Below are 23,892 nucleotides of genomic sequence, written 5' to 3'. Positions count from 1 at the left end.
AACGTGTTAGAAAGTCAGATTTTGCTTTAGCATTTGGAAAGGAGAGGTAGCTCTTTCTTCTTTTTCTTTTTTTTTTTTTTTTTTTAATTTTTTATTTTTATTTTGTGATCTCATTGGTGTTTTTGTGCCACTTCGGGCTAACTTAACTCCCTGATTCCACAGAGGAGTCACGAGATGTAAAACCACAGAGAATGTGAACCTGTGGGTCTGCTGTCTTTGTCCTGTATGTTATCAACTGACTTACCTTTGGGGAGAAAAGAATAAGGGCAAGAATTTGCAGTATGTTTGATATTAAACCTGGATATCTCACCATGGGCAGAGTCATCCTCTTGAAAATGAGCAAGGCTTGATAAAAACGTATTGGAGTTCTCCTCTTCTCTTCTCTTCTCTTCTCTTCTCTTCTCTTCTCTTCTCTTCTCTTCTCTTCTCTCTTGCATCACTAAGAAACATAATCACTCCATTTTTTTCCCCCCCAGGAAAATAATTTTTTAAGTTTATTTATTGCAAGAACAGACAAACATTTTCAACAATGAAATAATACACATTTGTTAAAGACAGCCCCAAATGTCAGCTAGCAGAGCAATGACCCATCTCTGTAGGAAATCCAGCTTTAATACCCCTTTTCCAAAGGATCATCTGTGGAGTTTCATTATTTTCTAGTAAGATTCACAGGAGACTCTTTCTTTTAATATCCTGTTTTTCCTACTGATGAGATTGGCTTGAGCAGGTAAAATATAAAATATTGATAATTAGACCTCAGATCCCTCATCTTTGGCTGTTGAGAGTTTCCATTCACTGCTCTTTTTGTTAAAAGTTGCCTGTTCCTTTTGACGACTGCATTTTATTTTAAATATTACCGATGCGAGCTGATGGAGTAAAAAAAAAAAAAAGAAAGAAAGATGAAGTCCCCCCAAAGTCCCCCAAAGTGCAGGGGGCTTTATCTGTGTGATTTCTGCCTTGGCAGCCCCGCTCCCCTCCCCCAGCACCGCACTACAAAGCGTGTTGTACAGGGACTCCATTAATCCTACATTTCCTAGATGGTATCTGAGGCACAGTGGGTTTCCACAGAAATTAATTTGTCCTGACAACAGGCCTAAAGATTGGAGTCCAGGGATCACTTGGCAAATTCCCTTTAAACTGAGCACAATAATAAACAGAAAGCTGATAACGACAGTTCTGAAAGACCACACAGAGGCCGGGGCCCGAGCCGAGCGCTCGGTGTGGATCCGCGGATGCCTCCGATAACGGAGCCGGGAGCTCCAGCGCCTGATAGGAAAATGAGCCCCCTGATTTATGCACACTTTAATATCCCACCACTGGGCAGGGCTTGCTACAGCTCCAGCACTTTTGTTGTTTGTTTTTTTTTAACTCTTTTTCTGGAATGAGAGCAAAAGTTCGAGGCTGATGCGGCTCAGCTAGTTTTTATTTAATTTTCATTTTTAGCTGCTCCGGGGCCATTTTTTCATGCCTTGTTTTAATACAGCCCCAATTTCCTCTTCCACTTGTAAACATTAGCAGAAGTTGGACAGTGGGTAAGATTATATTTCAAGGAATGCACCAAAAGAGTTCTCTGTCTAAATCTATTTTCTTTGAGACGTGGTAATTTAAGGTTCAATCATCTCCTCTGTGGCAATTCCTTCTTAAATATAGCAAAAAGCATTTTATTTATTGCCTGCTTGCTTGGTTTTATTTATCTTTGATTATTTGAATGCTGTTGTTTCCCCAGTGTTAGGGTCTGGAAATATATACTGATATAGGAAGTGAATAAACAAACATTCAGTGGTTATTTTAGAACTTGTCAAGGTAGGAGCATTTCAAGCCCTGATATTCATTAACATAGAATTTAGAGTTTTGATGATAATTAGGATTTGTGGCATGTCAGTAAAGCTCTGCCAGTTGCATCTCTGAAAAAAGTAATCATAATATTAAGAGTTAGGACTGATAGGGTGATGTTGAGTAAGAGAGATGTTGTGTAACTTTTCACTGTTCAAGCACACGGTATATAACGATTTAGGCAATGAATTAAAAAAAGGAGGGCAAGCTAAAAAGATGGGTGGAAAAATAGATTTTATTATTGAAAGATGCCTTGAAATTAAAGGCTAATTTTGTTCTCAATGTCCCAACTATGAAACAAGAGCCTATGATGCCGAGGGTACTGTGTAACTCTAAAGGGATGATCCTAAAGGTCTTTCCCAACCTCAGCCCCTCTGTGGTTCTCCAAGCTTTCTGGTTCCCTTGGCAGGTATGGCTGTGCACCTCAGCAGCAGGAGTCCTGTTTGATCACTTTTAATGGGGCAGATGTCTCTCTGGAGATGAAAACCCAACATTTGAGATATCCAAACTCAGTGATCCTTAAACACGATGGCCCCTCCACAAGCTTTCCCACCCCTGGAAACACTGCTGGAGGTGAGCAGTGACGAGCTGCTGTGGATGGGTCATGCCAGGAGGGCAGGAGCAAGTGGGTGATCCATGCCCATCCCTCCATCCCTGCTCCCAGAGGGGTGGCAGAATGCCAGTGGCTGCATGGTTACGGGCTTGGAATGTCCCTGCCCTCGCCACTTGCCATGCAGGGGGTTTATAAATATAAAAGTTTAATCTCACGTGTTTTTCCAGCACTGCCAATGCCCAAACCACTCCTGACTTTGATAAGGGCAGCACGGGGTTCGTTAGGTAAGAGCTTAACGAGCTGAGAGGTGGGACTGCGTCATCCTGGCAGAGCGGGGTGTTTGCACCCCACCTCCCTGCTGGGAAATAAACCCTTTCACTTTCAGTATTGGCTCCAAATTAGTTTGTACACTACAAATTAATCAATTGCCACAACCGTATTTTGGAGATGAAATTCAGGCCGAGCAGGGCAATTTGTATTTGTCACACTTAAGGGACTCTATTGTACCAAAAGGCAGAGGATTTGAAAACAACCGGGTTTAAAGCTGTCGAGCTCCTCTTTCTAGAGCCTGCTGCAGGAGAAAACTGACTGGCTGTGCCTCTCAGTTCTGCAAAAGAACAAACCCAAAAACTCCCCTCCACTTTTTCTATCAAAACCACTCTCTGCATTTCAGTGTACGAGCTATTAGTTTTTTTTGAATTTGGATCAAATCGGGCATTTTTCCCCCAGCAAATAGTCCTCCAGTGTGCTTTATACATTTGATTCAAAGGCCTGTGTATTATTTGATGTTCTTAGGAGATAAACAATAAACTTTTGAATATGTTTTTTCCATTTGAATACAAGCCTAGGGATGCTTCACCCTGCATCCTAAAGCCTGATTTCCCCTGGGACTCATTATCATGCAGCTCACATGTTCAGTCACCTACACTGTTGAACTTACTATCAAATAACCTTCGAAATGTTACTAGTTATTACGTGTCAGAGGGCAGATTTATGATAAACTAACTTTGAAACAAAATAATGAATTCTCAGCGTTCCGTTTCCAGCAGCATTTCTGGTAATTTGGACGGATTTAAATTTTAAAACAGTAAGTTGGCTTTTTCTCTTATTCTGTCATATAAAACAGGCTCCCTTCTCTCATGAAATTTCTCCCTCCTTAAATATGGTTTACGAGGATTTGAGCAGTGCCTATAAAGAACAAAAATGAGAACATTTGTCTGGGAGCTACCAAACTGCCCACTGGAGTTCATTTGTGATTAAACTTTCAGAGCTTTCTAACTTGGTGAAAGTTAAATTAACTTAACCCTTAACACAGTCCACCTGTGTCCAAAACACATCTAGGCAGTAGATGTTTGCAGACAGAAATATTTTCTCCTTGTGCCTTTTACTGCCAGTATTTTAAGGTTTTGATTGGTGTTCTTGTATCAGGGTGTCAAAAATCAGTAGCATTGTCTTCTCTGAGAAGAGAAGACAATGGCAGACCAGAGAGGTTTTCCAAGAGGATATTCTGAATTTCAGCCCCCAAAGTCCATATTTAGGGAACTAAATGATTGGCCAATTTTCATGAAGGCTGAGCATGACTTCAGGGGATCTGTGGGCACTTGGCCTCTTTCAAATGGCAGCCGGAGCGAGCGTGACTTTTAATGAGATTATATCAGAGGGAGAAAATGCAGGTAGATAAATGCCATGCACCCATTTTGGAGGTGATTAGAGGAGCAAACATCTGCAGATGAAATGTAAAAGCACTGGCTATGTCAAAAATAAAGTCTGGCTAATTTGGGGAAAAATCGGCACGGCCCTTCTTGGCATCAGAGGGGATTTTGTGGTTGCGTTTCAGATGAGCACGGGGCAGATTTATGTCTGCAGGATTTTCATCTCCTACCAGACAAAGTCGGGGCTTTGAGATAGTGCTGATCTGTGAGACTGCACAGAAAGTGCCTGACCCAGGGTGGCCCTGTGAAGCTGGGGATAGAACCTCCATCTTCAGGGCTCTCTCTCATCTCCTTTGCTCCCCTCGCTGTGATTATGGTTCTCCAAGGGCACCACGGGCAAAAGTTCCATGGCAGGCTGTCTATTAATATTTATGCAGCAGTTCAGGAGGTAATGCTTTGTTAAAATACAAGTTGGAAATACACCAAATTTAATCACTTTTAGTACTAGAAATTATCTATTCCTACGTCAGATAGAAGGTGGTGGGGGGAGGTGGGCATCGTTATGATACTTTATTTTTTTACCAAGTTATTTTCGAGTTCTGACACGGCTTGAATTAAAGGGCAGTAAATTATCTTATGTAGTTAAAGCTTTTCTAAGGAATGCAAGATATCTCTGTGAAACTTAATGTGAGGAGTTAAAAAATATTTAAAGTAAGCACTCAGTGAGTCAGGACATGCAGGGATCAGCCGTGCCACGTCAGCCAGGCCCTGTCTTCATGTGCTGGATCTGGTGTGCATGGAGGCCACTGGGATTTGCCCTTTGCTTCCATGCAATTCCTCCTGCCTGCACAGAGAAAGAATATTTTTATCACTGATATCACTTCATTTTTGCAGCTGTCTGCTGGCATCAGGTTAGTAATATAAACTCTGTCAGAGAGCAATCTCTGCCTTCCATGGGCTGCAAAATCCACAATTATTATTTAGAGTTAACCTCCTCAGAAAGTGGTCCTTACTGAAACTGTTCAACCCCAAAAAGAATTGTTGGTTCTTGTTATCTGAGGAGCTCCTACAGCCTTTCCTTGGCCAAGTAAGGCTCTTTTTGTTTTCAACAGGACTTTTTTCTGAGAACAAGCTCTGAGCTTCCACGCAAGTAAGATAAATCCAGTGAAAGTAAAACATTAATTAAAATGTATTAAAAAAAATTTAAAAAAAAGAAACATTTGAGAAGAGTATGGTGCTCAAATTGAGCACTTTTTTTTCAGGTCACTTGGCTTTCTGATGTCATTTCTGGCAGCTTCGTTAGCCTGGCTCCATCACGTTCTGCTCTGAACGATAACGTGATGGGAGATGATCAAAGTGAGAATGCAAAAGGCTCAGGACATTTTAAAAATGTTCTATTCTGGAAATTGTTCTAAAACTATAAACAGATTACATTAAAAATCTGTCCTACCCAACATGGTTGCTCATCATCCTTTTTTAGAAGGAGCTATTGAGAAGTTTGGGTAAACAGCCTTGAAGTCTTTATGATGGCAGGCTGGAAATTTCTCCGGAATTTTAGGCAACCCGAGCCTCTCTGAAATGGAATGTAACCCATTTCTGCTGCTAGGTGCCTTGTTTTAATCTTTATACTTAAAAGTGGCAAAGCATATGGATCAGATCACCCACTCCTGCTAATGGACACAGCTCCCTGGACTTGGGTGTCCAATTATGCCAGCTAAAGATCTGTCTGTTGCTGGGCTTTATTTCCTTATTTTTCTTGTCTTCCTGATCTCTGACCCTTTATCAAAGGAATGCCGTCTATAATATGGTAATAATACGAAATTCTGAGCTCTCTTTCTAACAATATACCCCAAAGAATATTCAGGATGCTCACCTTTATGGGAAGATGAGCTGATGAGCAGTTTCAGCCTCACAGTCATCTTTTCCTGGCTCAGGGAGAAAGTTTGGTGCCTGTTCCTGGCCTTGTGGTGGGATATTAACCATTTCTGCATCTCCAAGGAGCAATTGCCCTGTGGGCTGAGTGGGTAAATAAACTCATTGGCAAGTCAACAAAATGACAGGAGACCATTTTCCCTGATTTTAGCTGCATTGTAGTGCTTGGGAAAGTGAGAAATTTGTGAGGTTTTTAAGGGCTCCATCCTCGGGTGCTCTCAATCAGTGCGAGGATGTGGCTGAGGCAGGAGGCAGAAATCCACAGGCACTGTGACACCTGAGGTATGGAATGGTGGAGGGAGAATTTCGATCTCTGGGCATGATTTGACTTTCTGTTTTGATTTATGGGCTGAATATAAATGTGTATTTTATGGAGTCATTAGAGTTTGTGGTTTGAAATACACAGGTTTGTGCAGGAAGGGGTGCCTGGGCTCCTTGTACAGCACCATTCACTTTTTTATAAGAGAAAAAATGGCAGAGAATTGTATGTAGGAAGAAAACCCTTCACCTCAGGCTCTTTGCACCAAATAAGTGATGTGATGGTCAGGAATGGCATGATCCATGAGAAAATAGGGAAGAAAAATAGGGAATACCTGTGCTCTTCTTCACTGTAAAACACTATGCCAGGTGTATTTTTATCTAAATCAGTTTTGCTGATAGGGAAGTGCTTGAGAAGTGCTGGGCCTTGTAGCTGCAAATAAAGAAAGTCACAGCAGGAAGGAGCTTGGCCAGCTGGGACATCCTAAATGTTGGGAGAAACACATCAGGACAGCGCCTTGATCTCCACAGGGAGAGGTTTTGGCACCTGCCAGGCTCCCCCATCCCCATCCTGCTGCAGACTGGAGCTCCTCTCCTTGGGTGGCAGCAGCACTTGCAGCTGGTGGCTCTCGTTTGGTGCCCTTTGGCCCTGCCTTCACCCCAGCCCTTATCATTTGGGTAAAGGCTGCTCTTTAATGTTTACAGTAAGGGGAATCTGGAGCAGCCCCTCTGCCATTTTTCCAGCACAAATATTGCACTTGGGGTGATTCCCATCTCCTGCTCAGTGCAGATGGAGCCTGGGAGGCTCCTTCCCAACATCCCAACATCTCCTCCTCCTGCTCTGCCAGCCCCAGGCGGCTGCACCAGCCATACAATGAATCTGTGAGGATGGGGGGGCTGCCCTTGGTCTTTTTTCATTCTCTCATCCCAGCACTTCCCTTCCCAGCCCCAACCCCAGCCATGGCTCAGGATCCATGGATGCAGCCTCAGCTCCTTCTCTGCACCTTGTGGCTGCCTAGCCACAACAAACTGTGCCCTGGCTCCGTGATTTGTGTAAGCTCGAATTTTCCACTAATTCACTTATATATCCTAGATGGAAAACACGGCCCCGGGGCTGCTATAAACCAGGGAGCTGCTGGAGCCACAAAGACCCGTCCTGCCAGCTGGGAATCGTTGGAGCATGCGGAGCGTTGGGGGCCAGGGCAGGACTCAAATCCAGGGGATGCACTTGTCAGAGGGGGCTATGGTGTTTGGGAGCAGGTCCAGCCTTTCCTTGGGGTGCTTCCAGCCCTGGCTCAGCCCAGTCAGTGCAGGGACAGGCAGGAGCCAGAGCTGTGTGCTGGCCACCAGGCCAGCTCTGGGCAGTGCCCACTGCCTAAAACCAGCCCCTGAGGTCGGGCTGTTTGGTGGCAAACATCCTGGCTTGCTGTGGTTTGCTCTCCTGCAGCCTGTGTGCACCCCAGGGCTTTGTTTTGTGCTGTGGTGCAATGCCCCAGCATTAATTTTCAGCATAAGCCACCCATAGATAATTTAAGAGCGTTTTCTTTTAAGCACAGCAAGAGAGGCACATGGGCTGATTCCCCAAATGATTGCTTGTCTTGTGACAGAGAGCTGTTGACCTGCTCCTTTAATGTTACAAGTCTGCATCTAACTGCTCTCTTAATCCAACCTACTTCCTTCTTTTTAATGAAATTGTCCCTTTAGCCTTTTTCCTGGGCTGGCTTTTCAACACTAACGTTAGAAACAGGCTGCTCAGTTCTTTCCTCTGCTAACATCTTGCCCAGAGCTAACTTGCAGCTTCACTCTGTCAGCTGTAAGATATAGATATACTGTTGTCTTAATTACTCATATTTCTCCTGCTGCTCATAATTCTGCTTGTTCCACCAAAGAGCTCTTCAGAGAGCTTTACTGCTTCCCTCTCCCTTTCTTTGGGGGTTTAAAGGTTGTCAGATATATAAACGATCCTTGTTGCAGAGCTTTGGTGGTGACAGTGTCCTTTGTGGAGAAGATTTAGGGGGATGGGAGGACTAAATACGGATGCTTTTAGGCTCCATCTCTGAGGAAGGAGAGAACACACATCGTGCTACCTTGCATAACAGAGCACCAGGGAGGGTGTTTGGCAAATCCCTTCTCTAATGAACAGCGAGGCAGCTGTTTCTTCTGCAGCTTAAAGTGCAGATGCTGATTGTCAGGAGAAGGGTTTTCTTTATCCAACACTGATTATCCGTGGCTGTATCTGGCTGACTGCTATTCCTCTAAAAATGCTTTTGAAAAGAGACTGGACACTTAAAAAAAAATCACTGCTGTGCCATGGGGAAGCTGTAGTCCTTTGTGGTTTCAGCTCTCTCTTTTATGATTATATACTACTGTTTCTGTTATCTCTATTAATTAATCTGTCTGCCACAGCAAGTATTGCATGTTGAGTGATGTAGAGCATACTGACAATGTGACATCCACGGTTTTTTGGCAAAGGTTGGAACAAGTTTTTTCACCTCTGTGAGCTCCCTAGCAAGTTAAACCTTTGGCCAAATTCTTTCTCTCATGGCTGCTTTGGGTCTACTCTCCATTTTGGCAGCCCTCAGCTCCAAGGTAGTTCAGTGGCAGAACAGATTTTAGTATTCAGCTGGTTGTCTCAGTTCAGCTGGCTGACAGGTTCAGGACGCAGTACTGTGAGTTTATTGTTAATTGAATAAATTAGGAGCCTGTCAAACTGCTGTGGTTGAGCCTGTTTCCCTCATAGAGCTTGTGCTGGTGGAGTGGCTGGAGGTGGGACTGTGCTTTCCATGAGTGGGGCTTAATCCCCTTGCTCCAGGTTTTGTTGTGGCTCTTTTATATATTATTTTATATATTTATATGCATTTTTCAAGTAATTATCTGGTGAAAATGCTGTGCAAGAAATATTTGAACAACAGAGTGGTGAGAGGTGATGACACCAAAGATAACAAGCAGATTTCATCTGGTCTAATGGCAGTAACAGGCAAATAAACACCAGGCTGCAGTAAGTAATGACCAAACTCCTCCAGTAGCACAGGCGAGACTAAAGAATCTGTTAGAGGAAGCAAATGGAAACAGATGAGAGAAACTGGTGAGAGAAATTAGAAATAAAGAGTGATTTGGTTATGTGTAGAGGAACAGCACGGGGAAAATAAATCTTCAAGTCAGTGCTTTGCTCCTGAAGAGCTGAAAGAGATCAGAGGAGCTGTCTGGGGCAAGTCAAGTTCCAGGCAAGGTCACAGGAGTGAGGACACGAGGGAAATACTGGCAGTTCAGACCATTGCCTGTAGGAAACTCGGAGTCAGGGAACACCATGTGGATAACACACGGTGCAACCCCAGCCCCAGACTGGACAAGAGGAGTGGCCCTGTTAAAAGTCCAGGTTCCCTGAGGTTTGCCACAGGAATGTGCCTGGTGCAGAGAGAACAGAGCCACGGGCTGTGATGCTCATCGTGGGCATTGCCCTCTCTATGTGCAGGGTGAGCTCTGCCTGGGGCCAGGCTGCCCCAGCATCTCCCTGCCTGGGCAGAGCAGGGCACCAGGGCTCCTCCAGGAGGAATCTGAGCTTGGCACTGCTCTGAGGGCTGCTGGAGGCTGCAGAGTCCATGTGGTGTGCTGGTATTTGCCTCTATTTACCCAAGGTTTCCTCTTGGAATCCCGAGCTGCCTCCTGGAGCACAGGGCTGGGTAAGCTGGTGGCCAGGCAGCTGCTTTGGCACCCTGGCCACTCTGGCACTGGGCAGCCCCTCCCTTGCAGAGGTGTTGGGCAAAGGCACTGACCTGGTGCCTCAGCTCTCCAAATATAGGGATGTTTCCCCATGAACTCCTCTCTGCAAACCCAAGGGCTGTTAAAAGAAGAAGGTCTCGTGACTGTGTGGTGCTTGGATGCCATGGCAATGTAATTAGCTGCAGAGCAATCTTACTAAAAATGTCCTTGGTGGAGGAGAGGACGGGGTGGGAGAGGATGGATGTTAAAGGGGAGGAAGTTTCCAGACCTGTGGCTTCACCACAGCTTGGCTGCTCAAGCCAAGTCCTCCAGCTCAAATATGAATCCAGAGGTTCAGAGCATAATGTTTACTACAGTGTCCATGTGGGAGGGAAAGCAGCACAAACTCTTGGAGGTGTTAAGGGATTATATAACAGCTTCCCACCCCCAAGCCTTTCCAAGCCTTTGGAAAATTTTATAAAGTATCTTAGGCTAAAAACCTTTTTGAGCTGCTGGATAACTTGAAGCAAACTTCAGAAAAGTATTCCCATTACTTTTCCCTTGTTCTCCTCTTTTCTCTTCAATGTTATCTATGGATCCAGGAACTCCCAGGCTGCCTAATCCAGAGGAGGCAGACACGGGGTTCTGCATGGAACTCGGAAAGCCTCGGTGCAGGAAAGCTGTGTTGCTGATTACTTTATCTCTGTTACTCTGCCAAACCCTCAGAATTTGGCAACCTGGGCCTTTTTATATCCTTTAGGCCTTTTTTTCCTCCCTCCCTCATGACCTCCGTGACTGCATTTGCCAAAAGTTCCCTGTATTAGATATGAGGCTGTGTATCAGCATCCACAGGGCAGATGCTCCCAAGCTGCTGCAGTATTGAAGAATTCCAGAATAATGGAATTGTGTGGAGCATTTGGAGTCCAACTTTAGCTCTGGTGGGCTGGAAGTTGCTGTAGAGAGTCATTTCACCAACTTCTGTTCTCAGCTGTGTCCTCTAGAGAGGAAGAAATCAGTTTCTGTTGTACATGGTTAATCCTACTGCGCATTTATATAAGCAATTAGAGATGTTATTTTTGGGTTAAATGAAGACTAACCATAGGAATAAAAAGTAATGTTTCATAGGGATATTTTTTAAAACTTAAGTGAGGTAGTAAAGTGATCCAGTGGAGGGTGAGCTAGGATTTGGTGGCATTTTGGTGGATTTATGTGTTCAGATATTGTTCTCCTTTTTTTAAATTTTCCTGCATGTTAGGACAAGGCACAGGCAGCCTTGTTTTCCATTCTGATGAACGAAACAGAGCTCAAGGAGCTGAGCTCAGATTGGCTTCCCCTGCAAGAAAAATTTCTCTCTGTCACCTGAATCACAATTTTAAAGGGTGAAAACTCTTCATCAGGACAGCAGCATTTTAACTCCTTGCATTTTGCAACCTGATCTTTGCAGAGCTAAAAAAGAAAAATCCCCTTTCACTGAAGTTGCTCAGAGTTTGCTCTGGGCTGTAAAAGTCTGTAAGGTCACCTTGATTGCTGCAAGGCAGTGTGGACCTGACAGGCTGTTCTCAAGGAGACAACCATTGCTGTGATTTAATCCAAATCTGTTTAATCACATATAATCCATATTACACAAATATGCTCACCCAGGATCCAGTTTCAGAGCTGTGCTGGAGGGAGGGAAATCTTGTGTTGTCACAAGTCCTGCTGACATCAGTGGGGTTTCTTATTGATGCAGGACTTAGTGCTGGCACATGCAATTACAGCAAAATTTGGGGTTTAGTATATTTGCAATTTACTGTATTTTTAGGAAGCTGTTGCTTGGAGGTGAGTGAGTAAATGAACTCTGGGCCACATCCAGCAAAATCTTGGACTGAAGAGTTGTGCCAAGTGCCAGGGAAAATTATACAATAATCTGAAATAATTTGTGGTGTGATTAAAAAAACCGTAAGTGTTTGGCTTATATTTTTGTATTAGAAGTTTGATTTGCTGTGAATGAAAAAAGGTCCTGTGCTTCCCTCAAGGCATTCTGTGTTGGGTTAGAAATGTTTCAACAACAAAAACCATAGGATTTGTCAACACAAATAACACCCAGATGTTATTGCAGTGTTACTGGTTATGATTTTCATCTTCAAGTTCCCAAAATCTATTCAGCCTCCATTACTGGGACATGGAATCATTAATTCTCTGTCCAGTCACAGATTCCTTCCCCCATGGTGTTTACTAGGGATTTACATTTCCACAGCTCTGTGGCCTTGGAGCCCTGCATCCCCAAACCTGCATCCAAAACCTTCATTAAAAAACCCATGTTCCAAACCTGAATCCCAAACTCTGTTTCCCAAACTGTTCTTCCCAAGCCTGATTCTGCAAATTCTGCATCCCAAAACTCCATCCCAAACCCTGCATCCTCAAACCTGATTCCCAAAGCCTTCATCAAAAAAGCTTCATCCAAAATCTGCATCCCACATCCTGCATCCCAAACCTGCATCCCAAAATCTTTTCAGAGCCAGCAGAGCTGTAAACAGCTGAGCAATCTTGGTGAACAGAGCCCACACAATTGTGAGAAGTAGTCCCTAAAAAAATTATGGAAAGGGCAAAAAGAAAACATCACACTTTCCAAACCACTGAGACCCCAGCCAGGCTTCAAGATAAATACTGGAATAAATAAATTGTGCCTGATCTGAGAGACTGAATCTGTACCATAACCACAGTTTGTTGCTCATCTAGTGAAATAATAGATACAAGGTGAACTTTTTTCAGCTTGCAAACTGTGTCACCTCTGGTGCATTTCTGACGTGACTGGGTTTTTTTTTTCTCTCTGTGGCCATTTTGCAATTTTCTCTGGGTTTGTTTTGATTGTAAATAGGCACACACATTAGCTAAAGCCAATTTTCTCCTGGCCAGCTTTGCCAGTAAATCACTGAGCTATGTAATTGGGTTTGTATAAAATTATGCACTGCAAACTTGGGAATAAGTAAAACAGAAACAAAAAAGTTGATTTTGTAAATAGTACCATTTTTTTACATTAAAAACTTCTCTTTGCCTCCATTTTTCTATTCCCTATAATGGTCCCCTTTAAACGTTGAATGAAAATTCACCTACAGGATAAATTCAAGCAGAACTGGTAATAATTTCTGGTTTGGCTTGTAGGTGGAGTTGAATGCAAACAATATGTTCTGAAGATGATGGTGTTCAGACAAATACCCAATTTGATTCTGATAAATTGGATGCAAGACTTTGACCAGCACGAGAAGAACAGGTGAGAACCCTTGAGACTGATGCAGAAATAATCAGTATTTTGATGGTCAGGAAAAATATTGCTCCAGCAGCACAATAGATCTTCTATTAAAAACTCAAAATACTAATTACAATCTGCCTAAAGACTTATTATAAATGAAGTGGAGATAGAAACATGTTTATATTATGGGGAGGCTTATTTGCAGATAAGCAGGAAACCAGTCACACATCTTCACAAACATAATTTTAGCTGTTTTAATTAGCAGGTTTGCTTTGATTTAATTTAATTCAGCGATTCCTTCTATCTTTACTGACACATGTGCAAATAAAATGGGCTGACCTGACTCCTGACACCCCGTTTCCTTTCTCATTTCTGGATTTGTTGTTGTTGATTCCGGCAGTGTTTACGGTGGAATGATGGGGTCAGCACTTCCTCCCAGCACGGACACAGATGGAGGGTGGGGATGACAACTCTGCATCTAAGGGGGCTTTTTTTCCCTCCAGCACTGCTGATTCCCGAGGTGCTGGATGTCAAAGGCCACCAGGAGTCCCAATAACCTCCAGCTTCCAATTCCATTTAGGGTCGGAATGACAAGAAATGTAGGTTTGTTTTGGGGTTTTTTGTCTGTAGTTGTGGTAAAAGTGAAGCGACCTTTTATTTACTATAGAGCCAGACCCTGGAAAGGAGCCCCACATCGTGTGCATCAGCTTTGGGTGGAAAAACAAGCTTTAAAGCTGTCAGAATTCATATATTTCGTGTTTGGAGATTTGGTAGGTTTATTTAACAGTGAAAGTTGTTATTGACAGAATAAGAACATGTAGTCCAGGATAAAATCACGACATTAATACACTGACAAAACCCCAATCTGTGTTGACTTCGTTGAGCTTTTTGTTGGTCTGAGGGCTTGGAAAGTATTTTTTCTTCGTTATGTCAGAAAAAAATGATTGTTAATAAGCCAGGTGTTGTTCTCCCTTCCCTCTGCACCCCTCCCTCTGCAGTCTCACAGCTCTATGATAGGTAATTAAAACAATCACTGAAATGTTTCAAAGACACTGCAGCCTTTACTTGACTTTTAAAATTCCTATTTGAAGAAGAATGTTAAAATTAATTTGTATCTGGCTCAGCAAAGTGCTCTTTACTTGAGCAATGGACTTTACAACATTGCCAACAAAAAGAATGGAATTAATATTATATTTGCCTTTATCTAGGGTTATTCTGTTAACTGTTTTATACTGGAAATTAATTTCAATATCATACAGATGCCTACAAGTCCTGAATGCAGCAGTTTTAGCATGCAACCACAGCTCTCCTAGTTCATAATTGTGGTAAAAATAAGAATTCAAAAGGAATAAACTTGCCAGGACAATTAAATGATTCTGCACCCAGATAATGGAAGGACGAGGTTTATATTCTTGGACTGTAAAACCCGTAAGAGGGAAAAGTGTTATTAAAGAAGTATTGTGTGGTTATTTTGAAAAGAATAGTAATTTTACAAGTTTGTCTTTCTATTGAGGAAAAATGCTTTGGAGACATTGGGATAGGAGCATTTTTGATGTGGAAACATGCCTCTGTTTTTGTTCCCCATCTCTATTTTTTGAATTTCAGTTCCCTGTTTCCGTAGGTCTTTGGAAGCCTTGTAATTCATCCTTTATAGAATTCTTGGTCTGTGGGACAGGATTTTTTATTATTAAAAGAAGCTTTCTTGTAATGTATTCTTTTTGATCCTTAGAAGACCCTTAATCTCTACAAATTAGTGTTTTATGTCCTTGTAAAGGGGATCTTTCTCCCCTCCTTTCCTAACTAGTCCCTCTTTGGAGTTGGCACTTCCCTGGCACGGGCAGGAGTGGTTGCCACCACTGCAAGCAGAAGAGACAAGCTGAGGAATTTTCAGGACAAATAGAATTGGTTCAAGCTTTAAAATTACTGATTAAAAAAAGGAAAAAGCCACGTAAGATGAAAGGTTTTGTGTCTCCCTCTTTGGTGTGTGGGGAGTCCTTGCCTAGCATGGAAGTCAATATGTGAATAAAGCAAATGTTTTTACATGTTTACTTATGGAAATCTGGGGGATACTGGGGAACAGGGTGCAAACCAAAAATATCAATACTGAGAAATTCAAACAGGGACTTTTTCCCATTAAATTTCATATGTACAACTATTTGCACAAACATTTCCCATTTGTGAAAGACAGCATCGCTTCATCCTCTGGTTTTTCTCCTTTGTGGACATTTTTAACTCCTTCATGAACGTTTCTAAATCTTTTTCTTCTAACCACACACAGATATGGCAAAAAAAATTTACAAATGTGGATCAAAATGCAACTTAGATCCTCATCTGTGTCATTGCAACAACACAACTCAATCCGACAGTGTGTTCTTGCCAGGTGGAACAAAGAGCAATAAATTAGTCCTGAACATTTATGATCTTGCATTATAAAGACTCCAACAGACTGTGTTCAAAATCAATTGTCAGAGTGATGGGGATTAATAACTCTGGTTCCGTAACCTTTTCCGTATCTGCAGCCTGGCTGAGGGCACGTTTCAGGATCTGCTGCCATATTTCATTATTGCAACCTCTGTTTGAAAGACCTTTTTGATGCTCAAAAAAAGGGAACAGATTAGTTTTTACTAGGGCTGGATGAATAACTCAGAATTAATAATTCACTCAGTGAATTTTGCCTCTTATTCTGTAAGGAAGAATGGAGAAAAAACAGTTGTCAGAATTTTTCTAGTGACTCATTGGGTTTTTTTTTTTTATTTAATCAAAAGTAGAAATCAGAATTCAGGCTGTGTTATGTATTTGTGATTGATCAGTCAGGTGGTATTGGTTTAGTTCCCCAATTAATTGAGGACAAATACTAGAATAAATTTCATGATTAATTATTTGAGGAGACGGTATTTAAAAATCTCTTTCCACCTGCACACAAGCTTAAAATCATGTTTGGAAAGAAGTCTTGAAAGTAAAAATCCAAGTGCACGAAAACTGTTGGAAAGGAAATGTAAATAAGGCAGGAATGTGGCCAAGCCAAGTTTATTACAGGACACAAATAAGTTTGAGGCTTCCACAAAGTTTCCCTTCTTAGCTGCAGCACCTGTTTTGGGGGGGAGAGTAATAAATACTGGGATAAATATGGGAGCAAGGCAAATGAGAGGTTTATTGAATTTCCCTGCCTCCCCAGCTACTGTGCTGGGTTTTATGGGAGCGAAATGTTTGACGTAAGTGAAACCAAGTGAGGAACTGGCATCTTTTGGCTCTCTCTGCCTCCCAGCTGCAATTCTTGCATCCCACCCATGCCAGGCTAAGGGGCACCCATGTCTTCTCCTGAATTTTTGTGCACTTGACTTTGCTTTCTTCCTAAACAGAGATAAAACAGTTAAATATTTCCCCACAAAAGCCCCACATGTGATCTCCAGGGCCGTGCATACCATCAAACTGTCATTTCCTTCGATTAACCTCCACCTGACCTCCCTCCCCGAGGCGCTTCCCCATCCCCTTGTTCCTCCACTTAAGCCCCTGGTGCTCTCTCAGGTGAGTGCCTCTGTCACTCAGGAGCTGGACACGTTCCTGGAGAACCCAGTGGACACCCTGGGATGGAAAACTGGGCAGAATTTGCCCGGGATTACACAGCCCAGAGCTGGATGTGTCCGGAAGTCCAAAAGGAAACACAGCTCAGATAAGAGCAGGTGAAGAATTTGAATTTTTAGAGTGCCTATTAAGTGTTTTATGAGTATTGTGAAATATTTAAGATCATAAAATGTTAATGACTGAGATACACAGGACTTTTCTCTCATAACTTCTTCCTGTTCTCAGGTTGTGGAGAATAAAATCATGACCAGGAGAGGATCAGAGTTAATGAGTTGCCTCCTTACAACAACAGAGTTTGGAAATTGCCAGGGTCATCTATTTTGTTATTTTGAAACCCAACACGTCTGGTTTTAATCTCCATTTTTGTCTACAGGTAGCAAGAAAATGAAAATTAGGAAGGCAAGAAGAAATGAAACATTTCAAAATTATTTGTCCCTACAAAAATTTCAGTTGCTCCAAACTGAGCTTTTTTTGCCTGGTGGTTTGAAAGAAATGCTGATGTTTGTGTCAGCTTGGGACAATTTTATTTTATTTTTTTGTCCTGCAATTCATCTAGAGAGAATGATGTGGGACTGAGATGTTATGAATCCAGTCAGATCACGCTTTGAGCTGACAGCAGAGAACAGTAGAGCCTACATTGAATCTATAACTTCTTCTTATGAAATAAAATATATTTTGGGATGATAACAGAGGCTGTATGGTGAAGAATCTCTTCATCCCAAGGTAAGCTGGTACAGTGGCACAAGCTGAAACTAAGCACTTTGGTTCTAGGCTTAATTTGACTGTTAAATCTCATATTTTTTGCTGAGAGATTAAAAATGTAGCATCAGAAGCCTCAGCATCACATCAATTCCTATGGATGAGGATGGTTTATCCCTTAAATCAGTCTGTGATGTAGTAAATAGGTCAGAAAATTCCTCAACATTCCATCTCTCGGCATAATTTACAGAACTTACAGGATTTCTGTAGATAGAGAATCCTGCAAATGTTTAGTTAGAAAAGACCTTTAAGACCATCAAGTCCTTTTTTTTTTTTTTTTTTTTTTTTTTTTTCTGAATCCCACTTTGTCCTTTTTCTAAAATTATCCCATTAACACTTCAAGAACAGTCTAAGTGTGCAGCATTCCATGATTTCTACTCAACCCCTGAGATCGTGAAACCTGCTGGAAAATAGTTTTAAAGCAGGAAAAAATTGCATTGTAAGATTCCTGTGCAAACACTGGGTTCATTCCTTCTGCCAAGAGTTTATAATCTATTTTTTAAGCTTTTATTCATGCTGACTTTTCTCCCCCACCCCATCCCTGTGGGAATGCTATGTTTGTAAAATTAGGTGGAAGCAGATATTGCAGATATTGGACAGTGGGGATGTTGGTGAGAACTTCCAGCGTGATGTGGTTCCTGCACTGGTGGGAACTGGTGTGACTGGTTCAACTCGGTTTTAATCAATACCTGAAAAAATAATTCTATAATTCCACAGAGATTGTAAAAAAAAAAAAATAAAATCCCACTTTTGGAGTAAATGTGACCCGATTTTGTCCTTGTTAAGGTTTTTGCAAATGATTCTCCAGAAAAAAAACCCCAAAACCGCAACAATATTTTCTGTGCAATCCTCCCCCAAACCAATCTGCAGTTACGGGGCTGTACTCACCTGCTGGAGTGGAGAATTTAAATGGAAGAACAAAAAGAAACTGAAATTGCCTTAGGGATTGAGGTCGGGTGAAGGTTAATCAAAGGAAATGACAGTAAAATGGCATTCAGGGCTCTTGGTACATTTTTAATCATTCCTCTCTCTGTCGCTCATAAAAGACACAAAAGATGTCCAACTTTTTTGCCATTGTATTTAGTTAAGGATGACTTTTATTTTTGTCTCGATTGTTTTAAAATAGCCTTTCTTTTTGATTTCTCTCATAGATTTAGCTCCTGAAAACTTGCATTGCAGTGCCTTAAAGATGTGTGTGGGAAATTGGGAATGTGTGTGTGGGGGGAAGAAGAATGTTAAGAAAAGGGAGTAATTTTCCCCAGAATATCTCTCATTTTAACTTCTCTTTCTCAAGTGATAGATTTTGAAGGATTTCTAGAAGTCATGAGTTTAGGGGATAAATACTCAGAAAAAGCTAAATATTCACATTATTACACAAGTGTCAAGCTAAGTGAAGTTCATGATTGCAGCTACTGGAAACAAGAATAGTTTCTTTCACACTCGTTATCTACAAGTTATTGCTCTGGTTTTAAACCTAAGTATTTTTTAATAATTTTGTAAAAGATATTAGAATAATCTCCATGATTGCTATGAAATTGTGAAGCCACGTCAGAATTTGCAGGCTGTTGGTTACACTCTGATTTTGAGTAAGTGAAAAGGCCCCGTTTGGGAACTTTTCTGTCCCAAGTTTGGAGCTGCCACTTAATGCCCATTCACCTCAGATAACTTTGGCACAACTACAACAGGAACAGGAGCAACTTTATGTAACTTATAACTGCCCAAGGCAACTTTTAAAAAATGTGAGCAATGCATTTTTATTTTTTTTCCAACTCAGTTTTTATGGAGTCCTTTTCCCCTGTAACACAAAGGGTCCTAAATGGGATGGATTAAACCCAAATAGTTTTTAACTAAGCAAATGTGCTCTCCCTGCTTTTTTCATCAGTGTTGTGCACTGAGCCCCTTGAATGATGCAGTTGGAACTGAACTTAGGCAGGACCTTGAGCCAAGTTTAGGCAAGACCTTAAGCCTTTGGAGAGGTTTAGAAAGAAACACATCCCTGCATCCCAATACAATGAGAGTCCCCACAGTGAATAGCAGGAAAATGATATTTTATGGATACAAGATGCTCCACACTTCGGGGGGGGCAGGGGGGGGGGGGGGGCGGGGGGGGGGTAATAAAAGAAAATAAAATAGTCTGGAAGTGATTTCCCTGCGTGTCCTTGTGCTGCTGTGGCCGGGATTGCCACTGGGAATGTGGCACTTTTCCGCCAGATCCCGCTTAGCAAGAGCTGCCACATGGATGCCAGATGGGCTCTTTGCCAGGGAGGAGGAGGAGGAAGGAAAGCCCTGCCCACCCTGCAAATGCTGCCGAGAAAAAGCCTGTCAGGAAATTCGTGAAAAATCGGGGAAAAGGGGAAGTCTGTATCAGAAGTGGTTGAGCAAAGGTTGAGTTGAGCTGAGCTCGCTGCCAGGGAAGGGCAGAGGAATGTGGTGAGGAAGGCTGGGCTCTGGTGCTGGGAGTGCAGAAGCTCCCAGCAACAAGTGCCTGGTTTTGCGGGCACAGGGAGATGAGGAACCCGGGGATTTTCATGTTCCCAGGGTCTGATTGGGATTTTCTGATGCTGCAGCAATGCCAGTGTCAGGTTTATGGGGGGCATTTTTCAATGCAGCCTCAGCCCAGGCAGCCAGTTCTGCCCCTGTAACTCCCTGTCTGGTAAAACCTCTGTCCTACCAACAGAAATCCACATGATTTTTGGTGTGTTTTTTGCAAAACAGGAATATCTGTTTAAGAAAAAGAACAAAATGTGTGAGAGATCATTTAAAATGAAAACTGAGTACCTGAGTTGAAGGGAGCACTAACTGCTGACAACTGGATAACTCTTGGACTGAGGAAATGTGATTTTTCCACCTGGTCTAGTGGAAGATGCCCCTGCCCATGGCAGGGAAGTTGAAACTGGATGAGCTTTAATGTCTTCCAAACCAAACTGTTCTATGATTTCTTTTTATTTAGCAAAGAACACAACCTCAGAATTTTGCTGAAATCAACGCTAAAAGATCAGGGCCAGATCACATCTCTATAAAAATATTCAGTCTATTATACCCCTGCATGCCCAAGTATTGTTCAAGTACGGCAAAGATCAAGTTGGTTTGAGCATTTTTATTGCTCCCTCTCCTGCCCATGGAGCCCATCCTGGATCAGGGCTGCTTGTGAGAACAAGTTATGATCTGAATGTAGCTGGATTGATGGGTTTGGGTGCTTGCTGTGTGGCAAAGTGACTGTGGAATAAAATAGGAGTACTTAGAGTTTCCCCATGGGTGGAAAGTGGGGCTTGGGGGCAGAACGGGGGTCTTGTGTTCAGTCTCTGCTGAAGCTGAGGTGAGGGCTGTGAAGCAGCTGAGCTGAGGGGAAGATCTGCCTGGTGTCTCACAGATTTTCAGGGTGGTTTTTACATCTTGTACCGAATTACCAGCCTGAGAGGGGGGCTCAGGGTGAGGAACTTCACTGGAGCATCAAAGGAGTATGATAAAATATGATGGAGGAACAGCAACAACTGATGGCTTTGCATTTCCTTTTCCTCCCTGTTTTTGGAGAGAAACCTTCCATGCGAGTATTCTCAGGTGATGCCTTGGCTTCTGTTGGAAAAAATTGCTTGTCTCAGTTTGATCCCTGAGCCTTTTGATAAAAATAACATGGTTTTGTGCCTTATTAGAGGCATGGTTGAGTCCAAACCCTGACAGGGCTGTGCTGGTTGCGAGGGTTCAGGGAAGGTCAGGGATGTGCTGAGTACAGAGGCTCTGGTGGCTGCTGGCAAACAGAGAGTTTGCCTCTGGTGCTCTCAGCTTCCCACCTCCATTTTCCACCCTTCCACCATCAAGATGCAGGGATGTTCAGGAGAAAATTCATGCTGTCTAATTTTAGATGTCCAATTTAGGTTGCTCCTGGCTGTAACAAAGCACAACCCCTGTTTGCTGCAAGTCTCTTCAGTGGCAGAGTCAGATTTGCGTTTGAGCCCAGCTCTGGGTGAGCAGGAAGCACAGTGGGAGCAGCTCCACACCTCAGACAGGGCTGCTCCCCTGCCAGAGCTGCCACCAGGCCACTGGATTCCCACTGAGCACCCAAACCAGATCCCTTGTGGGAGCAGGACCAGTCATTGCATGGAAATTTTATTGCTGAGGCAGCTCATTTTATTGTGAAGGTTTCTGTGATAAATCTTCAATGTAAGCAAGCTTTGAAAAAGGAGGGAGCCAACAAAGCCTTTGAGAACATTTCTAGGTGGGGAAGTTTCACAGTGAGCTCAGGGTGAAGCCCAGTTTTCACCAGATGCCCAGTCAGGTGGGAATAATCTCTATGACAACCTGCTGCTGGGTCATCACTTCTCCTGGTGCTTTGTCCCACTGGCTCTTGCAGCTCTGGAACCTGTGAGAAGGAAACCAGCTCCACTTTCAGATAAGAGGAGGTAGACCCCCTTCCTGAGGTTATTTGTTGTGTGATCTGAAGTTAATTTAATGCTTAAAATAGAGACAAACCAGTTCTGAGGGATTTTACCCTGCAAAGGCACTGGGAGCAGTCCCTCCCTGCATTCTCTGCTGCAGGAGGACAGGATTCCAGAACATCTGGACACAACCCTGTGCCATGTGCTCCAGGAAGACCATGGCTGAGCAGAGAGGTTGACCCCAGTGGTGCCTCCAGCCTTACCCATTACTCTGTGATGGTCTGGAGGAGAGCTTTGACAACCAGGACATTTCTCTGTGGGGTCAGTTTGGAAACAGGAGCTGCCTGGAAGGAGATCTCTGCAATCAGGCAGGTTGTTCCTATCAAAATCATCAGAAATTTGGGAAGGTCATGGCTGCCTGGGCAGCCCTGAGAGGTTTTGGACCGTTTGCTGAGACCACCTGTGGTTATGGGTTTAGAGAATGTGTCAGTATTTTATTCTGGCATCCCTTCAAAGTCCTAATTCTGTGCATCAGTGTCTTTCAGATGAAGGAAGTGAAATCCTTCTTGCCCCTGGTGTCTGAGTAAATTGATATCAAATTCTCTAATGAAAAGACAACTGTTGTCAGCAGAGGCAAGCAACAAGAAAATCTGGGACAGAAGGTAACTTCATGATGGATTCTACATCCTCAGGGACTTTCTAAGCTCTGAGGATTAATTTTCTATTATATCCACGTGTGGGGCTTCCCTTAAATACACTTCCACTAACAACTTAATACTTTTTTCAATTACAGTATCATGAAATGTTACAACTTTTTTTGACATTCTGCCACTTGGTGGCCAAGGCTTTCATCACTGTGACTGCTGTTGGCCCTCTTTGCTTTTGTCAAATGAGGCATCTTTTTGCTGCCCCACTGAAGCCATGGGTTTGTGGAGAAAAAGGAAAAAACAGGGAAAAAACCCCCTTGGGAACTGAACTTCTTCAGGGGTTTGCACTTTATTAGCTTGATCTGCAAGTCTTGATGGACTTCACAAGCAGCTCTTCTCAATATTTTAGCTCAGTTGCCTCAGTTTACTTTATTATCTTTACTTTTTTAGAGATTTCTTTATATATTCTTTATTTTACCATGTCTATTTTCTGTACAGTAACTCTGAGAATTCTTTCAGACAAAAAAAGGGCATTTTTACTTGTTCACATGCTTAACTGTGTGAGATAAAGCCAGAGCACCAGAGATCCAGAATTTCCTGCAGTGCATCAGAATTTTGTAGTGCATCTAAAAATGAAATGCTCAGGGTATGAGCCAATAGTTTATCAAGAAGAAGGATTTGGATAACTACAGGTTACAGCCTATTTTAGGAGAGTGTTCAGTAGCTCAAATAGTTTGGAGTTCTCCACCTAGAAGTGTAGGGAGTTGGAGAAGGAAAAGTAGTGCAACATGTCTGAAAATGACCTGAGTGCTAAGGAGAGGCTCCAGTGTTGGTGGGGCTGTTTTCCCCCTTGGAACATTGATGGATCAGTGCTGTGGGGTCAATTCTGGTAGAACAAGGCTTAGAGAGGACTTCTTCACCTGGGAACTCACAGAACCCTTTTTAATTTGTTGGCACCGAGGAGGAAGGATGCCCTGATTTCACAGGACAGCTCAAAATTCTGCAATTTTGGGAATATTAATCCAGTTGCCCCCAAGTAAATCAGGGTTTTTTAAAACGTTTTTATGATTTTGTAACCAAAAATAGGTATCTTCAATGTAGATATGTGATCTTACAGCAAAATATTACTAAATCAGGACAAGATGAATTGAGAAGCTGGAGGTGACTGTAGAGGGATCTTGGGCAGATATGAAGATTCCCACGGGAGAGCAGAGATTCCTTGTGCAGGCACAGGGCAGGCAGGGGCCAGGAGCTCTGTCTGTCCCCCAGCCAGGATGGAATCATGGAATGATTTGAGTATGAAGGTCCTTAAAGCCCATCCAGTCTCACCCCCTGCCATGGGCAGGGACACTTTCCACCATCCCAGGTTGTTCCA

At 42.8% G+C, this 23,892-nt stretch overlaps 1 protein-coding gene across 6 annotated transcripts in view; it reads left to right on the top strand.

Annotated features, from left to right (window-relative positions):
* The window catches only part of LOC310923043 (uncharacterized protein), an 86,590-nt gene that overhangs the window by 12,535 nt on the left and 50,163 nt on the right, over positions 1 to 23,892 (top strand). For all 6 annotated transcript variants that reach the window (XR_014592534.1, XR_014592535.1, XR_014592536.1 and 3 more), the window contains exon 2: positions 13,069 to 13,177. Coding sequence is in view for 2 of the 6 variants with exons in the window: in XM_083884103.1 (XP_083740229.1) it covers positions 13,101 to 13,177 (77 nt within the window). In the remaining 4 variants the exon portion in view is untranslated. The remainder of the gene's footprint in view (positions 1 to 13,068; positions 13,178 to 23,892) is intronic.

The sequence above is a fragment of the Zosterops lateralis genome, assembly GCF_965231275.1.
Source record: "Zosterops lateralis genome assembly, chromosome: Z".
NCBI classification, from domain to species: domain Eukaryota; kingdom Metazoa; phylum Chordata; class Aves; order Passeriformes; family Zosteropidae; genus Zosterops; species Zosterops lateralis.
Note: the sequence above shows the minus strand (reverse complement) of the source record. Positions and strands in the feature narration are given on the sequence as shown.